This window comes from Ahaetulla prasina, chromosome 8 (assembly GCF_028640845.1).
Source record: "Ahaetulla prasina isolate Xishuangbanna chromosome 8, ASM2864084v1, whole genome shotgun sequence".
In the NCBI taxonomy this organism is placed as follows: Eukaryota; Metazoa; Chordata; class Lepidosauria; order Squamata; family Colubridae; genus Ahaetulla; species Ahaetulla prasina.
In genome coordinates this window covers 72,767,150-72,795,144 of record NC_080546.1, presented here as the reverse complement: position 1 = coordinate 72,795,144, position 27,995 = coordinate 72,767,150, and the positions used below count along the sequence as shown (strand labels likewise).

At 42.8% G+C, this 27,995-nt stretch overlaps 1 protein-coding gene across 9 annotated transcripts in view; it reads left to right on the top strand.

Annotated features, from left to right (window-relative positions):
• Nucleotides 1–27,995, top strand: part of MARCHF1 (membrane associated ring-CH-type finger 1) — a 160,207-nt gene that overhangs the window by 62,481 nt on the left and 69,731 nt on the right. For 7 of the 9 annotated variants that reach the window (XM_058192344.1, XM_058192340.1, XM_058192339.1 and 4 more), the window contains one exon: nt 17,389–17,439. The exons of 1 other annotated variant lie outside the window; for it this stretch is intronic. In XM_058192344.1, coding sequence (XP_058048327.1) covers nt 17,389–17,439 — 51 coding nt within the window. Of the gene's footprint in view, nt 1–17,388; nt 17,440–27,995 lie in introns of those variants that run through there. One more of the 9 variants, XM_058192343.1, reaches the window with a different exon arrangement.

The window sequence follows — 27,995 nt, the reverse complement described above, 5'->3', positions numbered from 1 at the left end:
ATATGCTATTTTTGTTTTCCTCTGTAAATGATGATTTCACTTCTACAGTCAATATTTTTCACCAATGCTTAATTAAGAGTTTGATATTTTTTATGTTGAAATAAACTTTACCGTGTCCATAGAAATTTTGGTAGAACTAAGAAAGTTTTTGGAAATTCAGAATGTCCTTTGATTCTGTAAAGTTTAAAGTTTCCCTGAGACAGAAGATGGATAAAATATATTTTGGAGAGAAGTATGAAAAAAAAGTAACATTACAAAATAGAAAAGTGTGTAGATTTATTTTATTTTTTATTTTTTTATTTAATTTTGTCATAACAATATACACAAGCATCACACAAAAGATTATATAATATATAAACATATATATGAGGAGAAACAAGGAAGTATAGGCATATATATATATATATATATATATATACATATATATATATATATATATATATATATATATATATATATATATATATATATATATATAGGTCTTTGGTTGTTCGGGTTTTCTCCCGTGTAAAATTGGAAGTGTCTTGGCGACGTTTCGACGAAGTCTCATTCGTCATCTTCAGGCTTCAGGCTTCAGCTGCAGGGGGATTTGAGCTGGGGAGCTGCATAGCTGTTGTTTGGCTTTGTGGTCTTGCTACATCTTCATAGTGGGTGTCAGTCTGCTGCATGAATGGATTGGAGGGGTTTGAAATGGCTAATGTTGCAGCTGCGGTCTGGCTTCTGGTCCTTGGTTGTGCTTCATGATCAGTGTGGGTTTGGGTCTGCTTTCTGGGTGGATGTGCAGTGGTGACATCCTGTGTGGACCTTGTGAGTGTGGGTCTGGTGTCATTCCTCATTTTAGGGACTCGTTTGTCAATAAGGGCGGGTTTCCAAATGGCTGGTAGGCGGGAGGTGTCATCTCGTTTGTTCATGCTGTGTGGGCGTTTTTCTATCTCAATGGCTTCTCTGATTATTCTGCTGTTAAAGTGTTCAGTTTTGGTGATAGTTCTGGTCTTTTTAAAGTCAATATCATGTCCTGTGACTTTAAAGTGTTGGACCAGGGAAGAAGTTGGTTCCTCTTTTTTGAATGAGTTCTTGTGTTCTTCAATGCGTGCACTTATTCTTCTGTTGGTTTGTCCAATGTATGTTGTGGGGCAGGCGGTGCATGGGATTTCATATACTCCTTGATTTTCTAACTCAATTTTGTCTTTGGGGTTTCTTAGGATGGTGGATATTTTTCTGTTTGTGCAGAATGCTGTCTTGATGTTGTGTTTGTGGAGGATCTTGCTGATTCTGTCTGTGGTGCCTTTTATATATGGGAGGAGGGCTGTGCCGTTTTCTTGTTCTCTGTCTTGGATTTTAGTGGGGGGTTCTTTTTGGATTAGCTTGGTAATCTTATTTGTTTGGAATCATTGGATGTTAAATACGTTAGTGAGAGTGTCTAGTTCGGGTTTTAGGTGTTGTTCATCAGCTAAGCATTTTGTTCTGGAGATGAGTGTCTTAGCTACGGAGTTGATCTGTGCTGGGTGGTGGTGTGAGTGCGTGCAGATAGCGGTTTGTGTGTGTTTTCTTCTGGTAGATGGTGTGTCCTAGCGAGCCATTGGGTTTTCTGTAGACTAAGACATCCAGGAAGGGAAGTTGGTTATTAACTTCTGTTTCCATGGTGAACTGTATTTTGGGGTGTAGGCTATTGAGGTGTGTGAGGAAGTTGTCAAGTTTTTCTTTCCCGTGTGGCCAGATTATGAAGGTGTCATCTACATATCTGAGCCAGAGTTTGGGTTTGTGATCAGATTTTTCTAGAGCTTGGGTTTCAAAGTGTTCCATGTAGAGATTGGCAATGACAGGTGAGAGGGGTGATCCCATGGGTGCTCCTTCTACTTGTTTGTATTTTTGTCCATTATAGATGAAGTATGTGTTGGATAGGCAGTGGTTGGTCAGATCTAGGATGTGCTTGGGGGGGTTATATTTGTTATATTTGTACAAAACCTAGCCAAATTTCTCGCCAAACAACTACAGCCCTATGCAGAATCCATCACCTCACACGTAAAAAACTCATTCCAGTTCATAGAGATCATAAAGAAACAAAACTTACAGCCCAGCGACCTACTCGTGAGCTTTGATGTCATATCCCTCTTCACCCAAGTGCCAATCAAAGAAGCCTTGACAGCTATCCAAAACAAATATAACCCACCCAAACAACTCCTAGATCTGACCAACCACTGCCTATCCAACACATACTTCATCTATAATGGACAAAATACAAACAAGTAGAAGGAGCACCCATGGGATCACCCCTCTCACCTGTCATTGCCAATCTCTACATGGAACACTTTGAAACCCAAGCTCTAGAAAAATCTGATCACAAACCCAAACTCTGGCTCAGATATGTAGACGACACCTTCATAATCTGGCCACACGGGAAAGAAAAACTTGACAACTTCCTCACACACCTCAATAGCCTACACCCCAAAATACAGTTCACCATGGAAACAGAAGTTAATAACCAACTTCCCTTCCTGGATGTCTTAGTCTACAAAAAACCCAATGGCTCCCTAGGACACACCATCTACCAGAAGAAAACACACAAACCGCTATCTGCACGCACTCTCACACCACCACCCAGCACAGATCAACTCCGTAGCCAAGACACTCATCTCCAGAACAAAATGCTTAGCTGATGAACAACACCTAAAACCGAACTAGACACTCTCACTAACGTACTAACATCCAATGGATTCCAAACAAATAAGATTACCAAACTAATCCAAAAGAACCCCCACTAAAATCCAAGACAGAGAACAAGAGAACGGCACAGCCCTCCTCCCATATATAAAAGGCACCACAGACAGAATCAGCAAGATCCTCCACAAACACAACATCAAGACAGCATTCTGCACAAACAGAAAAATATCCACCATCCTAAGAAACCCCAAAGACAAAATTGAGTTAGAAAATCAAGGAGTATATGAAATCCCATGCACCGCCTGCCCCACCACATACATTGGACAAACCAACAGAAGAATAAGAGCACGATTGAAGAACACAAGAACTCATTCAAAGAAGAGGAACCAACTTCTTCCCTGGTCCAACACTTTAAAGTCACAGGACATGATATTGACTTTAAAAAGACCAGAACTATCGCCAAAACTGAACACTTTAACAACAGAATAATCAGAGAAGCCATTGAGATAGAAAAACGCCCACACAGCATGAACAAACGAGATGACACCTCCCGCCTACCAGCCATTTGGAAACCCGCCCTTATTGACAAACGAGTCCCTAACACGAGGAATGACACCAGACCCACACTCACAAGGTCCACACAGGATGTCACCACCGCACATCCACCCAGAAAGCAGACCCAAACCCACACTGATCATGAAGCACGACCAAGGACCAGAAGCCAGACCGCAGCTGCAACATTAGCCATTTCAAACCCCTCCAATCCATTCATGCAGCAGACTGACACCCACTATGAAGATGTAGCACGACCACAAAGCCAAACAACAGCTATGCAGCTCACCAGCTCAAATCCCCCTGCAGCTGAAGCCTGAAGCCTGAAGATGACGAATGAGACTTCGTCGAAATGGGGTGAGGTCAACAGTGGATAGGTTTTGGTTAAAGCTTTTGTGGTTATGAGAAGAGACCACAGAGTCAGGTAATGCATCCCTAGTCCTGATAACCTCAGGGTGGCAGCTGAAGCTTCCCATTTAATTCCGCATAATTTCTGGAGTACGTTGGAGTATGTTGTTTCTAGTATTGAATATTGCCATATTCTCTAGATGTATCTTATAGGAGAGACTCTGGTTAATGGTACTCTAAGGTACTTTGGATGGGGGTTACAGAGGAGTAATTTTTTTGTTTAAGTAGATCTTCAGGACTTCATATGCTAGTTTGTTGTTAAGGTGGAAACAGATAGTTACTGTTTTGCTGGTGCTAAAAGTAAGCCTTCAGTCAGTGAAGAATTTCCCCAAGATCTTAAGATCTTTGGATAGGAAGATGTCTGCCACCTCCATTTGTTTTTCTTGTACTGCTATGGCTAAATCATCAGTGTGTCCAAATTTGTGTCTCCTTGTTGCCGGTGTATCCGATACGTAAGTTGAATAATGTAGGTACCTTTACAGAGCCTTGTGAGAGGTCATTGTTTAATCTTCTTACCTTACTTATGTTTTCCCCCATTATTATCTGGAAGGATCTATGACTCAGCATGTTATTAATTAGTTGACAAAGATTTTTGCAGGGGATAATATGGCACAGTTTACACAACAAACAGTCTTTCTTAACTTTGTTGTATGCCACAGTTAACTTCTATGAACATGGACATGGTTTTTAGGTCTTGATGGAATCCTGCTTCAATATAGCCTGTTGGCCTTGGGACCTGATCTACAGAGTTTTGGCTTTGTCAGAAGTTTGTTTTTCTATATGCTCATTTATTATGGGAGCAATCCTGTTTATAATTAAACTTTCCAAGAATTTGTGGCAGGAGTTCAAAAGGGCAATTCAGCAGTAACTTTCAATTCTATCTTGTGGTTTGCCAGGTTTTAGAAGTCAAATTATTTTAGCTTCTTTGAATTCTGGTGGGAGGCAGAACCTATTTAATGAAAAATGTCACATAGAAATCTTAAACTTTATTCTTTATTTAGATAAAGAAGTTGCAAGAAGTTCTTGTCGGCTTGAGCAGAACTCATTTGTAGATTTTCTTTTCTCAGTTTGCTTTTCTGAATGTCGTCATTCAACCAAGTGGGGTTTAAGATTGTGCTTCTCCAATTATGTATGAATAAAAAGATCCAAAATGTATGTATTCAGAAGAATTGGGAAAGACAAGGTTCCTTTAATGCTAAACATGTAGGGTCAGTTTAAATCTACATATTTAATTAATCATCTTTACTTTTTGAAATGCTTTTGGCCATTAATCAAGTGCTTGGCTAGTCTTTCTACAGTGTTGAGTGAATATTATTCATTAATAAATATGATATGGTTGATTTCTGTTTGATTTATTCTAATTTCTCTTTTCAGTTAGAGAACATAAACACTAATAGGAGTTCTGGTGGTGCAGTGGTTAGAATTCAGTATTGCAGGCTATTTCTGCCCACAGCCTGGAGTTAAATCATGATGCTCAAGGTTGATTCAATTTCCATCTCTCTGAGGTCAATAAAATGAAAACCTAGATTTCTGGAACCAATATACTATCATTTTATACCGCCCAGAGAGTGCTATAAAGCACTATGAAACGGTATATAAGTGCTATGCTATTGCTATTATGTTGCAGATCATAGATAAACACCTCACTCATGGGTAAAGCAGTCAATAAGGCATAAAATACACGAGGAAGAAATATTTATTCTTTTCTGTATTGTATTCTGTGATATAAGGTTAAATGGAACTGAATCAAAACTGAAAAGAGGGAAATTGAGCAATTTTTTCAAAATGTTGAGTTTAAGTTGTAGGCAAAAAAATCATAGTCCAATATAAGTGTGTGTGTGTGGTATATATAGAGTATGTGTGTAAATTATTGCTTAAGCCATATAACATGATGTAAATAGTTATTCGTTGCTGCTATGGCTAGAAAAAAATCTAAAGTACATATTACTACTTTTGCATTTTTGGTATTCCATGGTCCTTTATTTTATTTATTTATTCATTTATTCATATTTGTATACCGCCCTATCTCCCGAAGGACTCAGGGCGGTTCACAGGCAAATAAAAACATATATATACAAATTAAGATAACCATTAAAAAACTTATTCTAAAAGCCAAATTATTAAAAATAGTATAAATATTAAAACCAATTAAAACCCCTATAAATTTAAAATCTAGTCCAGTCCTGCGCAGATGAATAAATATGTTTTAAGCTCGCGACGGAAGGTTCGGAGGTCCGGAAGTTGACGAAGTCCTGGGGAGTTCGCTCCAGAGGGCGGGAGCCCCACAGAGAAGGCCCTTCCCTGGGTGTCGCCAGACGACACTGTCTCAGCTGACGGCACCCTGAGGAGTCCCTCTCTGTGAGAGCGCACGGGTCGGTGAGAGGTATTCGGTAGCAGCAGGCGGTCCCGTATAGCCCGGCCCTATGCCATGGAGCGCTTTGAAGATGGTCACCAAAACCTTGAAGCGCACCCGAAGGCCACAGGTAGCCAGTGCAGTCTGCGCAGGATAGGTGTCACACGGGAGCCACGAGGCTCCTCTATCACCCGCAGCTGCATTCTGACTAACTGAAGCCTCCGGATGCCCCTCAAGGGAGCCCCATGTAGAGAGCATTGCAGTAATCCAGGCGAGACGTCACGAGGGCGTGAGTGACTGTGCACAAGGCATCCCGGTTCAGAAAGGCGAACTGGCGCACCAGGCGAACCTGGTGGAAAGCTCTCCTGGAGACGGCGTCAGGTGATCTTCAAAAGACAGCCGCTTCATCCAGGAGAACGCCCAAGTTGCGCACCTCCATCGGGCCAATGACTCGCCCAACAGTCAGCCGGACTCAGCTGACTGTACCGGGATGCCGCATCCACAGCCACTCTGTCTTGGAGGATTGAGCTTGAGCCTGTTTCTCCCCATCCAGACCCGCACGGCTTCCAAACACCGGGACAGCACTTCATAGCTTGGGGTGGCCCGTGGTGTGGAACAGCTGGGTGTCATCAGCGCACAGCTGGTACCTCACACCGAAACCACTGATGATCTCACCCAGCGGTTTACATAGATGTTGAACAGAAGGCGAGAGAATCGACCCCGCGGCACCCACAAGTGAGGCGCCGGGTCGACCTCTGCCCCCGTCAACATCGTCATGCATCGGTCGGAGAGATAGGAGGAGAACCACCGATAAACGGTGCCTCCCACTCCCAATCCTCCAACCGGCGCAGCAGGATACCATGGTCGATGGTATCAAAAGCCGCTGAGAGGTCTAATAGGACCAGGGCAGAGGAACAACCCTATCCTGGCCCTCAGAGATCATCCTGCTTGACCAAAGCCGTCTCAGTGCTGTAACGGGCGGAAACCGGACTGGAGCAGGTCTAGATAGACAGTTTCATCCAGGTGCAGAAACTGATATGCCACCATACTCTCTACAACCTTACGCGAGCGGGTTGGAGACGACGATAATTACCTAAAACAGCGGGTCAGGAAGGCTTCTTGAGGAGGGGCCTCACCACCGCCTCTTTCAAGGCGGCGGGAAAGACTCCCTCCAACAAGGAAGCGCTCGTAATCGCCTGGAGCCAGCCTCGTGTCACCTCCTGAGTGGCCAGCACCAGCCAGGAGGGTCCAGTAAACACGTGGTGGCATTCAATCTACCCAACAACCTGTCCATGTCCTCGGGAGCCACAGGATCAAACTCATCCCAGACAATATCACCAAGACCGCCCTCAGATGCCCCATCTGAATCATCGCAATTTTGGTCCAGACCGTCCCGAAGCTGAACGATTTTATCGTATAGATAACCGTTAAACTCCTCAGCACGTCCCTGCAGCGGGTCATCCGCTCCCCTGGTGAAGGAGGCGGGTCACCGAAACAGGGCGGCTGGGCGGTTATCTGCCGGCGCAATGAGGAGGCGTATGCGCCTCGCTTCCCTCAGTGCCACTAGGTAGGTCTAGTATAGGATCTAACTAGTGTCCGATCAGTCTCTGAGCGGCTGGACCTCAGGAACTCTCTAGGCGTCTTCTCCGGCGTTTCATCCCCTCAGCTCCTCGGAGAACCAAGGGCGGTTGGGATCTGCGCGGGTCAGAGGCCAGAGGCCTGACAGTCTAAAGCCCCAGCCGCAGCTCGTTCCCAGGCTGCGGCTAGTTCCTCTGCCGTGCCGTGAGCCAGACCCTCAGGAAATGGCCCAAGCTCCGTCTGGAACCTCTCCGGGTCCATCAGGCGCCTGGGACGGTACCAACATAATGGTTCCGTCTCCCTGCGGTGTTGAGTAGCGGTCAGAAAGTCTAGGCGAAGGAGAGAGTGATCTGACCATGACAAAGGTTCTGTGACTATTTCTCTCAAGTCCAGATCCTTCAACCACTGACCAGAGATAAAAATCAGGTCCAGTGTGCCTCCCCCGATGTGAGTGGGGCCATCCACTACTTGAGTCAGGTCCAAGGCCGTCATGGAAGCCATGAACTCCCGAGCCACTGTTGATGACGAGCCGGCAGATGGCAAGTTAAAGTCCCCCATGACTAAAAGTCTGGGGGTCTCCACTGCCACCCCACCCCACTGCCACCCCACCCCTTTGAACAGACTTTAGTTCAAAATATAAGTATATAAGTCTAACAACTGAAATGCACATACTTGCAAACTTTGTTCAAGACATAAATAGCTATCACATCCTTTTTCTTTGGAGCACTGTTCATTTTTGGTATATTTCCTTTAAGCATATACAGAATATTGCGCTAAGCAGTGTAGTGCCTTATGCTACTATATTAAACAAATATAAACTTCTGTGTTTTCTTTCGAAGTATTGGAAACATTGTTTGGGAAATAACATCCTGTTTTCTTTCAGGTGATGCTATACTACACTATACTGACTATTTTCCACAGAGTTCTGTTTTATCTCCTATGTAGTTTAATACTGATGTGATATTACTGAGGAAGGTCATTCAGGACTTTGGAATAGAAATCTATCAGTATACAGATAACATCCGACTCTACTGCTTTCTATCTTCTATGTCTAAGAAAGCAATCAATACATTTGACCATTCCCTAATCTCACTTTTGATGTTCAGGAAACTAATTAAGCCCTAGGTTTTTCAAGGAACATTTTGGAACCGAGAAATTTAAAGAATAAATATACTTGGGAGAATTACATGCAATGTACATACCATTTTATATAGCATTAGGTTTTGATTTTATATAATTTTAATATGTATTTTATTAAAGTTTGTATTAATAATGTTTTTATGTTGATGATCCAGTAATCCCCTTAGATTAAATTGAACGAAGTGGCATAAAAATATCTGTAATAAATGAAGAACAAATTAATCAAATCATTGTTTTTTCTGTAGGCAACTAATACTATAAGCAAGATTCTTTTCACTTTTCAATTGCTGTATTTATTTCTAGTAAGTACAATCCTTAATACTCAGAGAATCTGATGCAAAATTGATAAATTTTTAAGAATTGTTTTGGAAAGGGGATTTATTAAAGTAAAATATATCAAAAATTGAATATTAAACAATTTTTTAAAAAGTATAGATGAAACATTTATAAATACTAAGTGGAAATATCTGTTTGAAATGAAAAAAAAAATAAAAGACTGAGTTTATTTTCAAGAAACATTCCAAACCCATGGAATTACATAAAGACTTTATAAATTTTTGTTGTCTAAAAGCCAAATATTATTATAGTTCTGGGAGAAAACACTGGTTGCCACTGTTTTAGTCCAGCCTTTGGGGCTTTGGGATAGAAGTAGAGACAGACATATTTATTCAGTCTTTACTCCTTGACTTTCTAAAGCTGATGTCAACTTAAACTTGGAATTATTTACTAGATATATACCGTATATACTCGAGTATAAGCCGACCCGAATATAAGCCGAGGCACCTAATTTTACCACAAAAAACTGGGAAAAACTATTGACTCGAGTATAAGCCGAGGGTGGGAAATGAGGCAGCTACTGGTCAATGTAAAAAATAAAGATAGAGCCAAGTAAAATAACATGAATATTTATTTGAACGAAAAACAATAAAAGTGCAAAAGGGGGAAGGAGGATTCCCAGCTCTAAACAAAGGGAAATCCCGGAATGCCAGCGCGAAAGGTGGTGCTCGCGTTCCTCCTCCCTTGCTCAAAAGCCCCAACATGATATTGGAATTGGATGCCATTATATACCTGCTGAGGGGATAATTTGAATAACTTGAAAGATATAAAAGCTCTAAACATATTTGTTTAAAAATCTAAAATCTATACTTAAAATAAAATGAATATAAAGTAATAAAGTTCTTTAAAGTTGTAATTCACTTTGCTGCTGAAAAAGAAAGGAAGCTTAACACCTTAAATGGTATTTATTAACTGAAATATCATCAAATCAAATATATAATGAGGTATATTATAATGACCTTTGTTTTCAGAAAGAAGCATGATGGAAGTTTTTCAATAAAGGGGGAAATATAGAAAAAACTTAGTGTCATGCTCATATATCATCTTTACAGATGTTGTTAACACTATACTATGGCAGCATATGATGGTACAATGTTTCAATCAATTTCAGGATGAAAAACTCATCAATGAGGAGGAGGTATAATTTATTAACCTTGTATGATATCAGTTTCTCAAGGACTCTAGAAGGACCGAGGAAGAAATCTCTGCCCCTCCCACTTTCCCTTTCCAACCCAGCCTTCCAAGGGGACCCGAGAGGAAGAAATCTCTGCCCCTCCCACTTTCCCTTTCCAACCCAGCCTTCCAAGGGGACCTTTGAGGAGAAATCTCTGCCCCTCCCACTTTCCCTTTCCAAGGCAGCCTTCCAAGAGGACCTCTCGAAAAGGCAGCTTTCTCCTGGTCGTTTACCACCACCATACCCTCCACGCCGGCCATCCTAGGCTGGGTTAGAAACAAGGAGGAAGTTCAAGGACCACATCGATGGCACGAGCTCAGATTGCCGGCTGGGGATGATGGGCGCTGCAGTGCGATCTCGGGAGAGACTAGGGGAAGAAGAATGACTGTTTCCCCACCCTAGGATTGGGAAAACATTGACCCCCCTTAGTTGCGGGAGGGTTGCGCTTCAAAGCGGTCGCCTCCATCCATCAATCCATCCTTCCTTCCTTCCTTCCTTCCATCCTTTTTTTTTCCCAGCGGCGGTGCGTGTGTGTGACATGCAAGCAAGGCGTCTCACGGGCATGTGAACTGGGTATGTCTAGTTTAGGGGTGACATGATAGGAACATTCCAATATCTCAGGGGCTGCCACAAAGAGAATCAAACTATTCTCCAAAGCACCTGAGGCAGGACAAGAAGCATGGGTGGAAACTAATCAAGGAGAGAAGCAACCTAGAACTAAGGAGAAATTTCCTGACAGTTAGAACAATTAACCAGTGGAACAACTTGCCTCCAGAAGTTGTGAATGCTCTAACACTGGAAGTTTTAAGAAGATATTGGATAAGCATTTGAAGTGGTATAAGGTTTCCTGCGTAAGCAGGGTTGAACTAGAAGACCTCCAAGGTCCTTCCAACTCTATTATTCTGTTTTTTGTTCTGTTTTCTTTCTAATCTATCTATCTATCTATCTATCTATCTATCTATTCTATCTATCTATCTATCTATCTATCTATCTATCTATCTAATTAGCTAGCTAGCTAGCTATCATTATCTCGCTTCAAAGACAAAACCTAAACACGAAGTTGTAGCTGAATAGCCCTACATAATTTAGCTTTTTCCAAGCTGGTGATTTCCAAAGGCTTTGAAATCGACTTTCCTCATCCTCTGCCAGGATAAGCTGATGTGCTCAGAAGGCTGGGAATGGTGGCATTTCCCTACATTTCTTGTGGGCAGAAGGTGGACCCCTATGTTTCCTTGAAAACACCTCCCAATATTTATTAGAGTGACTTCTCTCCCAGAAGAAAGGTCGCGCTGTTTAACAATCCGTCAGCTAAATCCTATCGAGTCAAAGGGCCAGTCAATGGGGCTAGGATGAATTCTGGGTCACCAGGGACCCTTTTTGTGCCGTTCCCCAACCAGGGCGGGCCAAGCAGCCGCTCTTTAGCGGCTCTGGAATGGATGTTGAGGTAACCCGAAGGCAGCCTCTTTTCAACTCCCCGCCTTTTTAGCGTCCTGCGGGCGGCGACAGGGACGCGGACACCATGGCGCCCGTTCTTCTCCGCTTTTATTTTATTTTAGTATTCAATCGGCAGCAGAGGCTCGAGCCTTCTGGGCGCCGGAAAAGGAGCCGAGAGCTGCAACGTTGCAAGAGAGCCGAAAAGAGGGTGGGGGAGAGAAGCAAAAAGAAGAAGCAGCAAGCTTTCCAGCCGACTTGGTGTGGCGCGAGAATCCGATCCACCGCTCCTTCCCCGGCCGACAGGGCTGAACTGCGCTGCACCACCACTTCCCAAAACAGATTTCCAGACTTGGAAGCAGCCCGCCACGAAAGGAGGAGGAGGAGGAGGAGGAAGCGGCGGCGCGGCTGCTCCTGCTGCTGTTCGCTCTCCGCCCCTTCCAGCGCCTTGGCGCAGGCGAGAGAGAGCAGAGAAAGGAACCGCCGTCCGACCGGCTGTGTGTGTGTTTGTGGTGGGGTCTCGTCCCAGCCACCACCCACTCGCTCCCTTTCCTCTTGGGCGTGGGCTGATCTTAGCGCTGTCCGGGCCGTCGCCTCCTCCTCTTCCTCCGCTCGCTCCTCTTGCCGCCCCTCAACCCCCATCCCCACCCTCTCCAGCGTGAAGGTCACCTCCTCCTCTTCCAGGCGGCGGCGGCGGCGGCTCAGCGGGCGCCACAGCGGCAGCTCCGCTTCCCTCCCACCTTCCTCCTTGCTAAAGGGCCAAAGTCGGCTCCCCGCCCCGCCCGCGGACCCGAGCCAAGCAGTCGCAGTCAGCGAGCGGTGGCGACATGCCGGCGCCACTCCGCTTTCACCGTTCGGCTGGACTGCGACGGCAGCTCTCAGTAACTCCGCCAGGCTGTGCGCGAAGAAACCATTTAAAGCCCTCATAGCTTATATCAGAGCAAAGCTATAGAAAAGTCAGTGTTAATGCTTCAACTGATGGGTCCTTCAAAGTCTATGAGCTTTCCATGATTATCCAAACATACTGCCTCTGATGCTAAGCCAATGTTTGTCATTTTGGAAACATGCCACCACTACTAAATCCAAGAGCAAAAAGACAAATCATTTTATTGAATCTGATATCTAAATGCACACAACTCTCAAACCATCTTGTTAATATACAAATTGGTTTGTATGACTCGTTTGAATATTCTTAATAGACTGCCTTATGTATGCTGATATTTCTAGCTAGCTAGCTAGATGATGATAGATATAGATGATAGATATTCAACTCATATAGTAAATGTAATGTATCTTTAAGAATTTTGGAGGGAAATTAGAGCGGGAAATAGCACGTTGCTGATTGGCTGTTGCCCCCGACTGAACTGTATATAAAGAGAGGTTTGTCTGTTGTTCGCCGCTGGGTTCACTATAAACTAAAGAGCTGTTGTCACTCATCTGGTCTCCTGCCTCGTTATTGCCCGAATCAAACACTGGCGACGAAGGTGGGATCTCGAGGCAAAAGAGCGCCAGGAACGAACCCAGCAAAATAAGGGCGGATAGCAACGATGTCCAGCTATACACCGCCAGCGCCATTCGACCCAGCCAAAGAAAAATGGGGGTCATACATGGCTCGTTTTGAGTGTTTCCTCGAAGCAAACGAACTCCAGGGAGTCTCCGACAACAGGAAGAGAGCATACTTCCTAAGCCACTGCGGTTCGGAAGTTTTCGACACCGCAGAGTCGCTTTCGGAGCCAACGCCGGTACAGTCGGTACCGTGGCAAACCCTGCAGACCGCCCTTCGGGCTCACTACGCACCAACGGCCTCAAAATTTGTTCAAAGGTTCGAATTGCGGCAACGGATGCAACGAGAGGGCGAATCGATTCGCGAGTACATGGCAGCGCTGAGAAAAGCCGCTAACCATTGCGAATATCGAGACTTGGAAGACGCATTACTCGACCAACTCATCTGCGGGGTCAGAGACATCCGATTGCGATGGCGGCTGCTGTCCAGAAGCAACCTAACACTGGCCGTCGCCTTGGACGAGGCCAGGGCTCACGAGATGTCCACCCAAGCGGCAGAAACCCTGCAAACACCGATCGCGCAGGGGACTGGGGCTAACAACCCCGGTCCACAATGAGGAAGTCCAGGCCGAAGAGGACGGCGAGGAAGAGGAAGAAGTCTTCCACACCGGGAGGCCAAGGAAGACCGGGACGAATCTGCGAGTTGCGGGGACAACACAACGACAAGACTGCAAATTTAAGGATGCGACTTGTCGGCGGTGCGAAAGGAAGGGCACATAGCACAGGCCTGTCGGCGCCCCAACCTTCCGCCAAAATTCAAACCGACCAATCAGAGCGCGGAACGACGAAGAGGCCCGTGATTGGTCGATTCAAAAAGCGAAACTTAATCAGACTGCCGTGAGAATAGGCCAAGCGCCATGCGCGCTTGAAAAAAGATTTTCACTAAACGCACATTGAAGGGGTGCCGTGCGAATGGAAGTGGACACGGTTCATCGATCACGATCATGTCCTGGGACACTCGTGAAACGCTTGCCAGCCGTCGCAAGCTGCAACCACAGAAACTAAGGGTACAAGATTACCAAGGAAATCGCATCCCCGTCCGAGGGGTAACGTCCGTCCAAGTCAAGTATGGACAACACAACAAGACCCTGCCCATCACCGTGGTCGACGGAACCTTGCTGAGCTTGTTGGGACTGGATTGGTTCCGGGCATTGGGCATGGGAGTGACCATAGTTTTCCGAAACGACGTCAACCTAAAAGACGCACTAATGAAGGAGTTCGGGGACGTCTTCAAAGACTGTTTGGGCAAGTACGAGGGGACCCCGATCTCCTTTAACCTTGACCCACAGGTTGCCCCGATCCGGTTAAAGGCTAGGAGGGTTCCGTTCGCCCTGAAGCCCAAAATTGACCGGGAGCTGGACAAACTAGTAAGCCAGGGAATACTAGTGCCAGTTGACCATGCAAAGTGGGAGACACCCATAGTCACCCCGATCAAACCGGACGGGTCGGTCCGGATTTGCGCTGACTACAAGGCAACGCTTAATAAAGCGTTGCAGAAGAGTGCCTACCCCGTCCCAGTAGTACAACACTTACTGCACTCTTTGGGCAAATCCGCCGATCTCGCCGCCTCTTTGGCGTCTCCTGTGCGGGGTTCCCGAAGTACATCAAGACGTAGACTCGAGTATAAGCCGAGGGGGCGCTTTTCAGCACAAAAAACGTGCTGAAAAACTCGGCTTATACTCGAGTATATACGGTACTTGTTTCCTCCAACCTTGAGGATATACCATGCTGCTGAATAACTTAAGACTACAAGTGGCTTTCTTTCTCAATGAGAAAAAGGTTGCTTTTTCTGTTCTCTTTCTAATCTGTAACAGTTGAAGGCATTTATTATTGTCTATATACCATACATATATTTTTTTATTGCTAGCACTGGTACTGTTTTCCCCTTGCTAACCTTCTTGAATTTAGTTTAGTTTAGTTTACTTCATTGTCAATTAAATGCCATCTTCAGTGTACATTATAACTATATAAAAAAAACCCATAAACATACATCCTTTACATTCTATATAATTGAAATTGAAAATTCAGTATTGCACTATACCATAGAATTCAATATGGCTATTGCCCGGGGATAGAAGCTATTTTTCAGCGTATTTGTCCGTGTTTTTATTATCCTGTACTGTCTGCCAGATGGTAATAGTTCAAAAAAAGGGTGCCCAACATGAGATGGATCTTTAAGAATGTTTTAAACTTTCTTAAGGCAGCAGAAGCTATAAAGCTCTTCCAAAGAGGGGTGAGGGCAACTAATGATCCTCTGGGTAATGTCGTTGACCCTCTGGAATGCTGCCGCTGTGCAATTGGCAAACCATACACAGATGGAGTAAGTTAAAATATTCTCTATGGTGCAGCAGTAGAAGGTCACCAGCAATTTTTCATTCAGTTGTTGTTTCCTGAGAAGTCTCAGGTAGTATAATCTCTGCTGGGCCCTTTTGACCAGTGCTGCAATGTGAATGCCCCAGGTCATTTCTTGACCAGCCCAGGTAGACTAGACTTGAGTTAGTATTGCTGATCCACCTGGTGAAGATATTTTAGCAAGTAGTTCATCTATTCACCTGATTGCAAGTATGTAGTGTGGAATAACCTTGAGGAAAAGGTAGAGGGAAAGAACCTTGAGGAACAGGAGGAAGAACTGCAACTGACAAGTCAGATTAAAAAAAACTGACTCTGGGACAGATCTGTGTATGAATCTCAGACAAGACCCTCCCTAGTTCTCATGAAGATAATGGGGGGGGGGGAGGAAATGCATTCAGGTTTGTTGTCAGTCTTCCAAAATAGAGCAGACTAGGAACCAAAAAGTTATACATGCTAATCCCTCTTTTATTATAAGATTATAGTAACCTAGGCTTTGACTAGTTTCATCTTTATTGGGACTCAGGTGCACATTAGTTATTATAATTAGTATCAAGTTTGTGATGTGGGATAACTTCTATTCATAAGGCACAGGGTCAAGGCTGCTTAGATCATCTTCTCAGTTTAGGGTAATAACTCAACTATGATTTTATTTCTTCCTGTTTCAATGTAATCCTGCAGGTGTTTTATATAACTGAAGTGAAAATAAGGGCTAACTTTTGTAATTAGCTTTTATTACAATAAATGTAAAGGTTCCCCTTGCACATATGTGCTAGTTGTTCCTGACTGTAGAGGGCGGTGCTTATCTCTGTTTCAAAGCTGAAGAGCCAGCGCTGTCCAAAGACGTCTCCGTGGTCATGTGGCCGGCATGACTAAACGCCAAAGGCGCATGGAATGCTGTTAACTTCCCACCAAAGGTGGTCCCTATTTATCTACTTGCATTTTTTACATGCTTTCGAACTGCTAAATTGGCAGAAGCTGGGACAAGTAATGGGAGCTCACCCCATTACGAGGCACTAGGGATTCAAACTGCTGATCTTTCGATCAACAAGCTCAGTGTCTTAGCCACTGAGCCACCACATCCCTTTTTATTACAATAGACCAGGCCAAATTACATCTTTCACACATAGAGTTTGTGCCAAAAAGACTTTATTTTCAGTAGAACAGAATGCAAAACATCAAAACCTAGAAAACTGAGACATGGAGGAGATTAGGTCTTATCTTATCTTTGGACTATGCTTTGGGGGGAGCCTTGACATACATTTAAGAAATCATATTTTATGAACATTTATGTAATATTTTCTTAAGCTTAATTTGGAATGAGTCCATGAATGGTTAAAGTAATCCTTCTTCAACTGTGATATCGTAATGAATATGTTTTCTCTTCTTTGACATACCCAGTGTAAAAGCTACATGTTCTTTATTTCTAGTTTGGCTATTTTTACCCATTTATGTTCTCTTTTTGTAACATTTACCTCAATGGTTAAGTCTGTTAAATAATGGCAAGAATCCAAAGAAATGCATAATTAATTTCATTGAACAAAGGAATGTTTATTTGGTTTTCTTGGGCAGCAGCTCTCCATACCATGCAGATGTCACTTCTGAACTGCAGAGACCTTCAAAAATTAGTTTATAATGTAGTATAAAGATTTATTGTTAACAGAGTGCAAAAGTAGAAACTCGTGGGCTCTTCAGCATGCTGAAAGTATGTCTTTGAATTCTAGTCAACAACAAACAAATTATTATGAACTTCACAATGGAGAAATGAAGAAATAATAATACTTGTGTAAGGTTTTTTTTTTGTAGTCCAAACTAAACAAATCTTCTTTTTTTTAAAAAACAGAATGAAAAATCTCCAGGGCGCTCAGCAAGTCGATCAAGTAACATTTCAAAGGTAAGTTGTAAATCATTCTCAGGGAGTTTTGGCGCAACATGCATACTATCTCGGTTAAATTATAGGTACAAATGAATTCTGTTGGATATAAATGGGGTGCAGTTCTGACTAAAGCTGCACTGGGGGCTATATGTTTTGATTCTACAAGAATAACAACATTTTTAAATAATTGGAGCTTTGAAATTGGGCACTATACTCTCACGTTAGACTCAACAAGTGAACATGTTTGATGTAAAATATTTTTTCATGTAAAGCTACAGTATACACAAAAAGTTGAACTTCTGAACTGTACCGCTCTCAAAACGTAAACAACTTTTATCACCTTTATAATCTCTCCCTCTAGCCAGCCTTTAGAGGTTCTTGTTGCAAGTATACACAACAGTAACCTAGTAATTTCTAGCTTCAATAAAGAAACACAGGACGACAAATATCTAAAATGTTGAGCAAACAACTCACCCTCTCCTTGAAGTTAGGAAGAAGTTTGGTAGGTGCTTTTGTTTCTGAAGGCTTCATTGGGGCAATGGATCTATGGGAAGAATTGCCTCACTCCAAGTAAATTATTTCAGGATTCTGTGCACAATAAATAATTAAATAAAAATGTGCTATCTAATTTTATTTGGGTCTGTTCAAAGCCTTGCTGACACCTTCTATAGCTGTTTTCCCTGTTGCTTAGTCTCCATTTTATAAGAACCTACCCACTGTCTCTTTTAAATAAAAAACTTTTTTCTAACATCTGTTTTTATTTCTTTCACTATTAATATATAATATATAGTAGGGAGACGGCATTTGAATCATTATTGTCTCCTATTGATTGTGTGAACTAATCCTTGAAGCTTTCTTGGCAAGATATTGAGAAGGTTTGTGATACTAGAACTCACAATCTTCTGTTTCTAGTGTGTTGTCTTAACACCCACAGCAAACTAGCTTTCACTGAGTATTCGGAAAAAAATATTTCAAACGGGAAATTTTAGTGCCATGTCTTGCAGTTTGTAATCTTGCTACACATATGGCCTAGGTCTCTGTCAGTGTATGAGAATTTATGAACTGGAATAACCATAATAGCAAGTCAGCCAATGGGAACTGTTTGGTGACTGAGACACAGGATTTGTTGTGAGCCATGTCAGACGTCTCGGATCCTGGGCATGGCTTAGCTTAACTGTTCTGTGTATATAAGAGTTCATTTGTCTTTGCTTGCTTGCTTCTAGTTCTACTCCTTGCTTCTACTTCTTGTCCATGTCCTTGTCACTTCTTCTTCTCTTTACCAGGTTGCAAGAGCTACATGGGTATTGTATATAAGCATCATGTTTTATACTATTGCGTATAAAGAAATTTCTTCTATAAATGAATCCTGCTGAATTATTTACTTGTGTGCTGGCTGGATTGCTACAAACTGTGACAGTCTCTGCAATTCAGTCACCAGTTTCTGGGCTTAACCCAGCCTAGTGTTATTCTTTCATTAGTAGAAGAATACAGCATTTTCTTCATTTAGCCTTAATCTGTTGGTTGTGGCCATCAGATCAAGCTAAAAGAAGGAAGTGCTGCCGTTTTCTACCAATAAAAGAAAAACACAAGGGCAGTGGTGGGATTCAGCCAGTTCGCACCTTATTCGGGTTGTTAACTTTCTAAGCAGTTCAGAGAACCAGTTGTTGGAAGAAATCTTTCTTTTTTTTTTTCATTTTACAGGGCTAATCCTGTAAGGAAGGCAGGAAGGAAACATTCTGGTGTTGTTTCTAGCCTAATCTTTATTGCCCTGCTTATTGAAAGTGCTTCTCTGGTTAACCTTTATTACATTGTAACAGCTAAGGCGAAGCACCCATTGACGTGTTATGTTGATTTGGCCACGCCCACACAGTCACATGACCACTGAGCCATGCCCACCCAGCTGGTCATTAGGCAGAAAACCGGTTGTTAAATTATTTGAATCCCACCACTGCACAAGGGCATTGATTTGATAGCAAAAACCACTAGGGAAAGTAGTGCTTGTGATATTCACTCCAGAGTGTCCAGCTTGGGTGTAGCAGTCCCAGTAAAAAAAGATTTCTTATAGAAACAAAGATTTCATTTTCTTCCTTGTAGTTTTTCAGCAGCTGCATATCAGAGGAAGGCCTTATTTTAACAAAAGGTAGGGATAGTTAAAAAAAAAAAGTAAGTAGCTCAAGTAGCATTCTGTCTTTTTTATCCCCTTTCCTCTTCTTTTTTTATGTTATCCATATCCATATTTTCTCAGCATAAATGGAAAAGTTACAAAATTTATATTGGGGATAAATACTGGGGGGGAAATGGCAAAAGCATTGTAATATAAATTATTGTTAATCTAGAGCAGAGGTCACCAACCTTTTGGACCTCAGGGACCACTAAATTCATAATTTTAAATCCCTTGGACCACTAATATGATTTTTTAAAAAAGATAAATAGTATTTAGTGCAATATAAAAAATGCAAATAATTTTTCTGCAGGCCACCAAAATTTCATTGCAGAGCACCAGTGGTCCACGGACCACCAGTTGGTAACCACTGATCTAGAGCATATATATGTATGTATGTATGTATGCATGTGTATGTATGTATGTGTATATATATATATTTGTTTTCTGAGGTTTTCGCGGGTGTTTGTATGTAGGTCTTTGGTTATTCGGGTTTTCTCCCGCGTAAAATTGGAAGTGTCTTGGCAACGTTTCGACGAAGTCTCATTCGTCATCTTCAGGCTTCAGAGCAATGTGTGATTGCAGCTGTTTCTTCCTTTTTAACTGCTAGTGGGGGTTTGAACTGATTGGGTGGGAGCTTGGCTGTGCTCTGATTGGATGGGGTTTTTTTTTGTGCTCTGATTGGATGGGGGTGTGTCCTGTTTGGGTGGGGGCTTGGTTGTGCTCAGATTAATCTGAGTTGCAGGGGGATTTGAGCTGGTGAGTTGCATTGCTGTTGTTTGGCTTCGTGTTTGTGGTCGTGCTACATCTTCATAGTGGGTGTCTGTCTGCTGCATGTATGGATTGTAGGGGTTTGAAATGGCTAATGTTGCAGCTGCGGTCTTGCTTCTGGTCCTTGGTCGTGCTTCCTGATCAGTGTGGGTTTGGGTCTGCTTTCTGGGTGGATGTGTGGTGGTGACATCCTGTGTGGACCTCGTGAGTGTGGGTCTGGTGTCATTCTTTGTGTTAGGGACTCATTTGTCAATAAGGGCGGGTTTCCAAATGGCTGGTAGGCGGGAGGTATCATCTCGTTTGTTCATGCTGTGTGGGCGTTTTTCTATCTCAATGGCTTCTCTGATTATTCTGTTGTTAAAGTGTTCAGTTTTGGCGATAGTTCTGGTCTTTTTAAAGTCAATATCGTGTCCTGTGGCTTTAAGGTGTTGGACCAGGGAAGAAGTTGGTTCCTCTTTTTTGACTGAGTTCTTGTGTTCTTCAATGCGTGCACTTATTCTTCTGTTGGTTTGTCCGATGTATGTGGTGGGGCAGGCGGTGCATGGGATTTCATATACTCCTTGATTTTCTAACTCAATTTTGTCTTTGGGGTTTCTTAGGATGGTCTCGGCAGTTTCGTAGGAATGCAAGGTCACATAAAATGGAAGCTCTTTGGACTTCTAGTTTTTCATAGGTCCTGGTCAGATGGTGGATTTCCTCCCCGTAGAGGTGCAATATTTGTTTTCTGAGGTTTTCGCGGGTGTTTGTATGTAGGTCTTTGGTTATTTGGGTTTTCTCCCGCGTAAAATTGGAAGTGTCTTGGCGACGTTTTGACGAAGTCTCATTCGTGATCTTCAGGCTTCAGCTTCGTGCTTCTGGGAGCAATGTGTGATTGCAGCTGTTTCTTCCTTTTTAACTGCTAGTGGGGGTTTGAACTGATTGGGTGGGAGCTTGGCTGTGCTCTGATTGGATGGGGGTTTTTTTTGTGCTCTGATTGGATGGGGGTGTGTCCTGCTTGGTTGTGCTCAGATTAATCTGAGTTGCAGGGGGATTTGAGCTGGTGAGTTGCATTGCTGTTGTTTGGCTTCGTGTTTGTGGTCGTGCTACATCTTCATAAGAAACAAGACCATCCTAAGAAACCCCAAAGACAAAATTGAGTTAGAAAATCAAGGAGTATATGAAATCCCATATTGCACTATGGGAAAGAGGAGGATTAAAAATGCCTAATTTAAAACTGTATTATGAAGCAGTTGTTCTTTCGGTAATAAGTGATTGGTTTAATTTGACGGAGGAAAGGATTTTGAATATAGAAGGTTATGATTTATTATATGGTTGGCATGCATATTTATTGTATGATAAGAAAGTAGATAAAGCTTTTAAGAATCATGTGTTGAGAATTTCTCTTCTGCGTGTCTGGAAAAAATATTATTATAAGTTAAATTATAAAATTCCTATATGGGTATGTCCTCGGCACGCAGTAGAGAATATAAATATAGAACAGGAACAAGAAATGATTACTTATAAAGATCTTTTATACAATGAGAGGGGAAATTTACAACTAAAATCTTTGGATACATTAAAAGAAGAAGGGAGGAATTATACTTGGTTTCAATATGGACAGTTAAAGGCTAGATGGAAAGAAGATCAGAAAATTGGTATCATTCAAAATGAAGAAAATCTGGTTAAACAAATTAGAAATCAAACTCAGGGGCATATAAAGAGATTGTATACTGTGTTGATAGAAATAGATTCTGAAAGAGATTTAATAAAGGATTGTATGATAAAATGGGCACAGAATATTCAAGAACCAATAATGTTGAAACATGGGAAAAAATTTGGTTAGAAATGTTAAATTTACGCAAGCGCAGAATTTAAGGGAAAATTTTTATAAGATGTTTTATAGATGGCATTTAGATCCTAAGAAATTATCATGTATGTATCCAGATATGCAAGCGAAATGTTGGAGATGTAATTGTGATGATGCTACATATTTTCATGTATGGTGGACTTGTAAGAAAATTAAGTCTTTCTGGATAAGAATCTGGTGGATTATGCAGAATGTTCTGAAGAAGATAAAGTTCCTACCGCAATTTTTCCTTTTGGGAATAACAACGGACTGTACAGTGATTGAGACTAAGTTGATTTTGAACTTAATAACAGCAGCAAGACTGTTGATTGGACAATATTGGAAGAAAAAAGAATTACCCACAATAGAAGAATGGATATTGAAAGTTTCCAATTTGGCTGAGATGGCTAAAATCTCAGCCTTCTTGAAAGACAGTACTCAAGAAAAATATTTAAGTGAATGGAAGAACTGGATTGACTATATTCAAAATAGATATCAGATTAAGAAATTTCAGATTGCCTTTGAATGAAGGATGTTATTTTTGATTTTAATGGAAGAAGTCAGGTTATGTGAGAGAGAAAGATTATAATTGTGTTAGATTTTAAAAATTTAATGTATGACTGTTTTGTTTAATGAACTATACCTTGTGTTTGCTCCGGGAAGTCCGGGGGGGGGGAGGGGGGTTTTGGAGGGAGGGGGGGAGGGGGAAAAATTTAATTGTTGTTGTAAAACTTTTTCAATATATATATAAAAAAAAGAAATCTAGAAGTTAAACCTAATCAATTTGGATACATGGCCATATTTTTAAAAATAAGGCGACTATAGCCGAACCGCTCCACAAATTACTAACGAAGACAGCTGTGTGGTCTTGGGGAAAGGCGGAAGCTAGGGCATTCGAAGCAGTAAAAAACCTTCTGTCTAGCGATAGTTTACTGATTCAATACAATGGCACGCTGCCATTGGTGTTAGTTTGTGATGCATCTCCCTACGGGTGGGGGCTGTGCTCAGCCACAGGTTGCCAAATGGCACAGAAGCCCCTATAGCATTTTACTCCCGAACAATGTCATCGGCTGAAAGAAACTATAGTCAGCTAGATAGAGAAGCCTTGGCCATAGTTTCCGGGGTAAAGGAGTTCCATGAATATGTATTTGGCGTGATTTGAAATAGTCACAGACCATAGACCCCTACTGGGCCTGTTGGCAGGCGATCGCCCAACGCCCGTGGCACTTTCGCCAGACTGACCCGATGGACTATCTTTCTGGCTGCGTATTCTTACAAATTGTTGCATCGGCCAGGAAAAGAGTTAGGGCATTCAAGCAGTAAAAACCTTCTGTCTAGCGATAGTTTACTGATTCAATACAATGGCACGCTGCCATTGGTGTTAGTTTGTGATGCGTCTCCCTCACGGGTGGGGCTGTGCTCAGCCACAGGTTGCCAAATGGCACAGAAGCCCCTATAGCATTTTACTCCCGAACAATGTCATCGGCTGAAAGAAACTATAGTCAGCTAGATAGAGGAGCCTTGGCCATAGTTTCCCGGGTAAAGAAGTTTCATGAATATGTATTTGGCCGTGATTTCGAAATAGCCACAGACCATAGACCCCTACTCGGCCTGTTGGCAGGCGACCGCCCAACGCCCGTGGCACTTTCGCCTAGACTGACCCGATGGACTATCTTTCTGGCTGCGTATTCTTACAAATTGTTGCATCGGCCAGGAAAAGAGTTAGGGCATGCAGACGCTTTGAGCAGATGCCCACTACCAGAGACTATCGAAGACCCCAGTCCGGGCACACCGGCCCCTGCTAATTGACTCTTTGGACTCGGGTCCAGTCACTTCCAAGGAGGTGGCTCGGCTTTACAAGGACATTACAATAAGAACTGTAATGGGTTGGGTGCAAGAGGATGGTGCGCCGGGCGAGCAGTTTAAGGAATATGTAAAGAAACGCGGGGAGTTGTCGGCTCAAGGAGGGTGTCTGCTCTGGGGGGATAGAGTGGTGATCCCGGAGAAATTGCGGAAAAAAGTTTTGGAACTCCTGCACGAGGGCCACCCTGGGATCGTGAGAATGAAGGGTTTAGCAAGGAGCTATGTGTGGTGGCCTTTGATGGACACGGAGATTAGCGACAGGGTAGGAAAATGCCAAGCCTGCCAGGAGTCCAGACCACTACCACCAACGGCCCCAACTCGGGAGTGGAGAGACCCCAGGGCCCATGGTCTAGGATCCACATCGATTTTGCCGCCCTTCCATGGGCAAACATTCCTAGTGGTAATCGATGCCTATTCCAAATGGCTGGAAATCATTCTTATGAGATCCATGACAGCCGAGGCCGTAATCCCAGTCCTGCGGCGCCTCTTTGTAACCCACGGGTTACCAGACACCCTAGTCTCCGACAACGGCCCTCAATTCACAGCGACCCTGTTTGAAGGGTACTTGGCAGAAGAGGGCATCCGGCATGTCCTTTCGGCGCCGTTCCACCCTGCGACGAACGGCCTTGCAGAACGTTTCGTACGGAGTGCAAAGGAAGCATTGTCCAGAATCAGGCCAGGCGATTGGCAATTAAAAATTGACACCTTCCTAGCAGTGCAACACAGAACCCCCTGTGTAGCAACTGGCCGCAGCCCAGCAGAACTACTGATGGGCAGGAAGCTGAGGTGCCCATTAGACCGGTTAAACCCAAACTACACCCCAGACGGGTACAAAGGGATAAACGGTAAAACAAGAGAAATGACAGTGGGAAGTCCAGTATGGGTACACAATTATGGAGAAGGCCCAAATTGGGTTAAGGGGACAATCCTTGAAACAACCGGACCCAAATCGTATCGGGTAGAGACAGAGGATGGCCGGGTTTGGAAGCGCCACATAGATCAATTAAGAAAAAGAACAATCACAAGTCCAGAAACAGGCCCTGACTATCCAATGTTTGAATCCACAGCTGACTCAAACCCGGGGCAAACGCGGGACTTATCTGAGTTCGATGAGGTCCAGCGACACCAACCGTCCCTCCTGAAGAGAGCAGGACGATTCTGCAATAATCCAGGGCCGGATGGCCTGGAGGAGGAGCTGAGAGGAACAAACAGTCCCTCCGGCCAGCTCGACTCACTCCCAGAGAATGAATTGCGCAGGTCCGAAAGAGTTAGGAGACGCCCAGTCTACTTGCGTGACTACGTAGAGAAATAAGATGCTAATTTCATGTAAATAGGGGTAAAATGTTTTCTGGGAGGGAAGGAGTGTAATGTATCTTTAAGAATTTTGGAGGGAAATTAGAGCGGGAAATAGCACGTTGCTGATTGGCTGTTGCCCCCGACTGAACTGTATATAAAGAGAGGTTTGTCTGTTGTTCGCCGCTGGGTTCACTATAAACTAAAAAGCTGTTGTCACTCATCTGGTCTCTTGCCTCGTTATTGCCCGAATCAAACAGTAAAAATCTCTGTACTAGGATACAGGAGATAAGAAGACTCATAGTTATAATCATTTTTTGGAGTCTTAAGCTCAAGATGAAAATATAACAATTTTGTACAAGTGGAGAAAGAGTTTGAAATAAATAAGTCACTTATTTTTTGTTGTTATAAAACATCCCTGACAAAGCCATGGAACAAAATATGGGGTTGATGAACACTATATCCCAGGATAATTCTGCAATAAGTTATTACACCTGGCCACATGGCAATCACTAGCAGCATTTTAAAATAAACGTATCAGTATAGGCAACCAATAGTAAAACTGTTCCCTATATGCTCTTCTGGATAATCATTTATATAATGGAAACATTGTTCAAAGAAGTATGCACAAACAATTGAAGGTCATGCTATCTTGATGACAGTATATAAATTCGCAACATAAATTGGAGCCTTTTAAACAGCACTAAGTTTGCAAATTTAGTTTTCTAATCACTTTCAGAAATTCCCTCTTAACTGTTCTAAAGCTACTATAGATCTTCAGAACTATAGTTTTGAAAAGTCTGCATCAGTTGAGTTTTATCTTCAACTGTAAACAAAAGAAAAATTAATTACAGGCTTAAGAATTTAAAGATTTTGAAACAAAAAGCAAAAAGCTAAATAAGCTAAGCTAAATAAGATTTTGTCCAGTCTCCCTCTTTTCCTTTCTAGGAAAGTGATGTCATTGCAGCTTCAGCGGACCCTGGTGGAAATGGATTATCTAGACCTTTTATAGGCAGGTTTTAGGGCCAAATGTGGGACTGACAATGTATTTGACAGGTAGGGATTAGAGATCATGAATCCATCCTTGCTCTCCTTGACATCTCAGTGGTTTCCGATGCACCTTGGTACCTTTTGGGCTGGGGAATTGGGGTTGGATGGTACAGTTTTTTAGTGGTTCACTTCCTTCCTCCAAGGTCAATCCCAATCGGTGTTAATTGGGAGTAAGAAGTCCAGCCCATAGCCCCTCCTTTGTGGGATGCCATAGGGCTCAACACTCTCTGCTTCTCTTTAACATCTACATGAAACTTCTGGGTGAGATTAGCCATCATCTAGATGCACTGAACACTCTTTCACAGTGACAGAAGGCTCTTGGGGTCTGGATGGCAAACAACAGGCTTCAATTGAACCCTATTAAGATGGAGTGGCTATGGGTGGGCCCTTTTGTGTCCCGGAGATTATGGTCCTGGATTGGGTTGCAGTACCCAAAACAGACCTGTTGCATCACTTGGGGAACTTCTTGGGTTCACGGCTCCTGCTTGAAGAGCAAGTGGCATTTGTAGTCAGGAGGGTTTTTGCCCAACTTGTTTGTATGTGCCAGTTATGTCCCTTCCTGAACAAAGAGGCTCTCAACTTGGTCACTCATGGCCTAGTCATATCCCGATTGGACTAATATACTCTGCATTACTCTGCATTATCTACCCTTGAAAAATATATGGCAGCTTCAAGTGGTGCACCGAGTGAGCTATACTGAATGCCCAAAGAAGGGCACATATAACCTCTGCTCTGCAAATGGCACTAGGTATCAGTCTGCTTCTGGTCCAATTCATGGTGTTAGTTATGACCTATAAAGCCCTTTGTGGCATAGGGCCAAGCTACTTACAAAAGCAGCTTTGATCCATCACATCAACCCATCCCATGAGTTCAGGCAGGAAAGGCATGCTACAGTCCTTGTCAATCAGACTATTCCCATTGGCAGGGTCAAGGAAAAGGGATTTTTCTCCACTGCTCCTGCTTTGTGAAACATCTTGCCCCCAGAGATGAGGAAAAACCCCAATCTTCTTGTCTTCCGCAAAAGGGTCAAAGTCTGATTTTGTAGCCTTGCATGGGTGATTCAGGGGCCTACACAGCCATGGGACTGGTTGGCCCATGAAATCCCTGCCCCTTCCCCTGCACTAACCATCTTAGTCTCCTTATCTTGGATCTCTCTACTTTTTGCAATGTTACAATGTTTTATACTTTTACATTTTTAATCTCAAATTATTCGGTTTTAATGTTTTATTGTATTAATTAAATTATACACACTGCACAAGACCTGCGAGGGGGGGGGGGAGGGAGACAGAGAGAGATGATGATGATCCAGATAAATTTGGAATGTTGACTTTACTATAATATTTTGGAATTAACTATAAAAATAAACTTCTTATGGAAAACAGAGTGGCAATTACAGGTTAGAACAGAAGATGAATAATGATCCAGTAATGGACACTGGACTGATTAAAGATTGTAAACAGAAAAAAATTACAAAGCTTGATGTCCTGAAATATCGGTACATATTGAATGAAACAAATCATTTATGATTTTAGGAATATTAAAGTAGATCTTTGAAAAATGGAGCCAGAAGCTAGTAACTATATTATCAACACTGTCAGTAATGATGTCTCT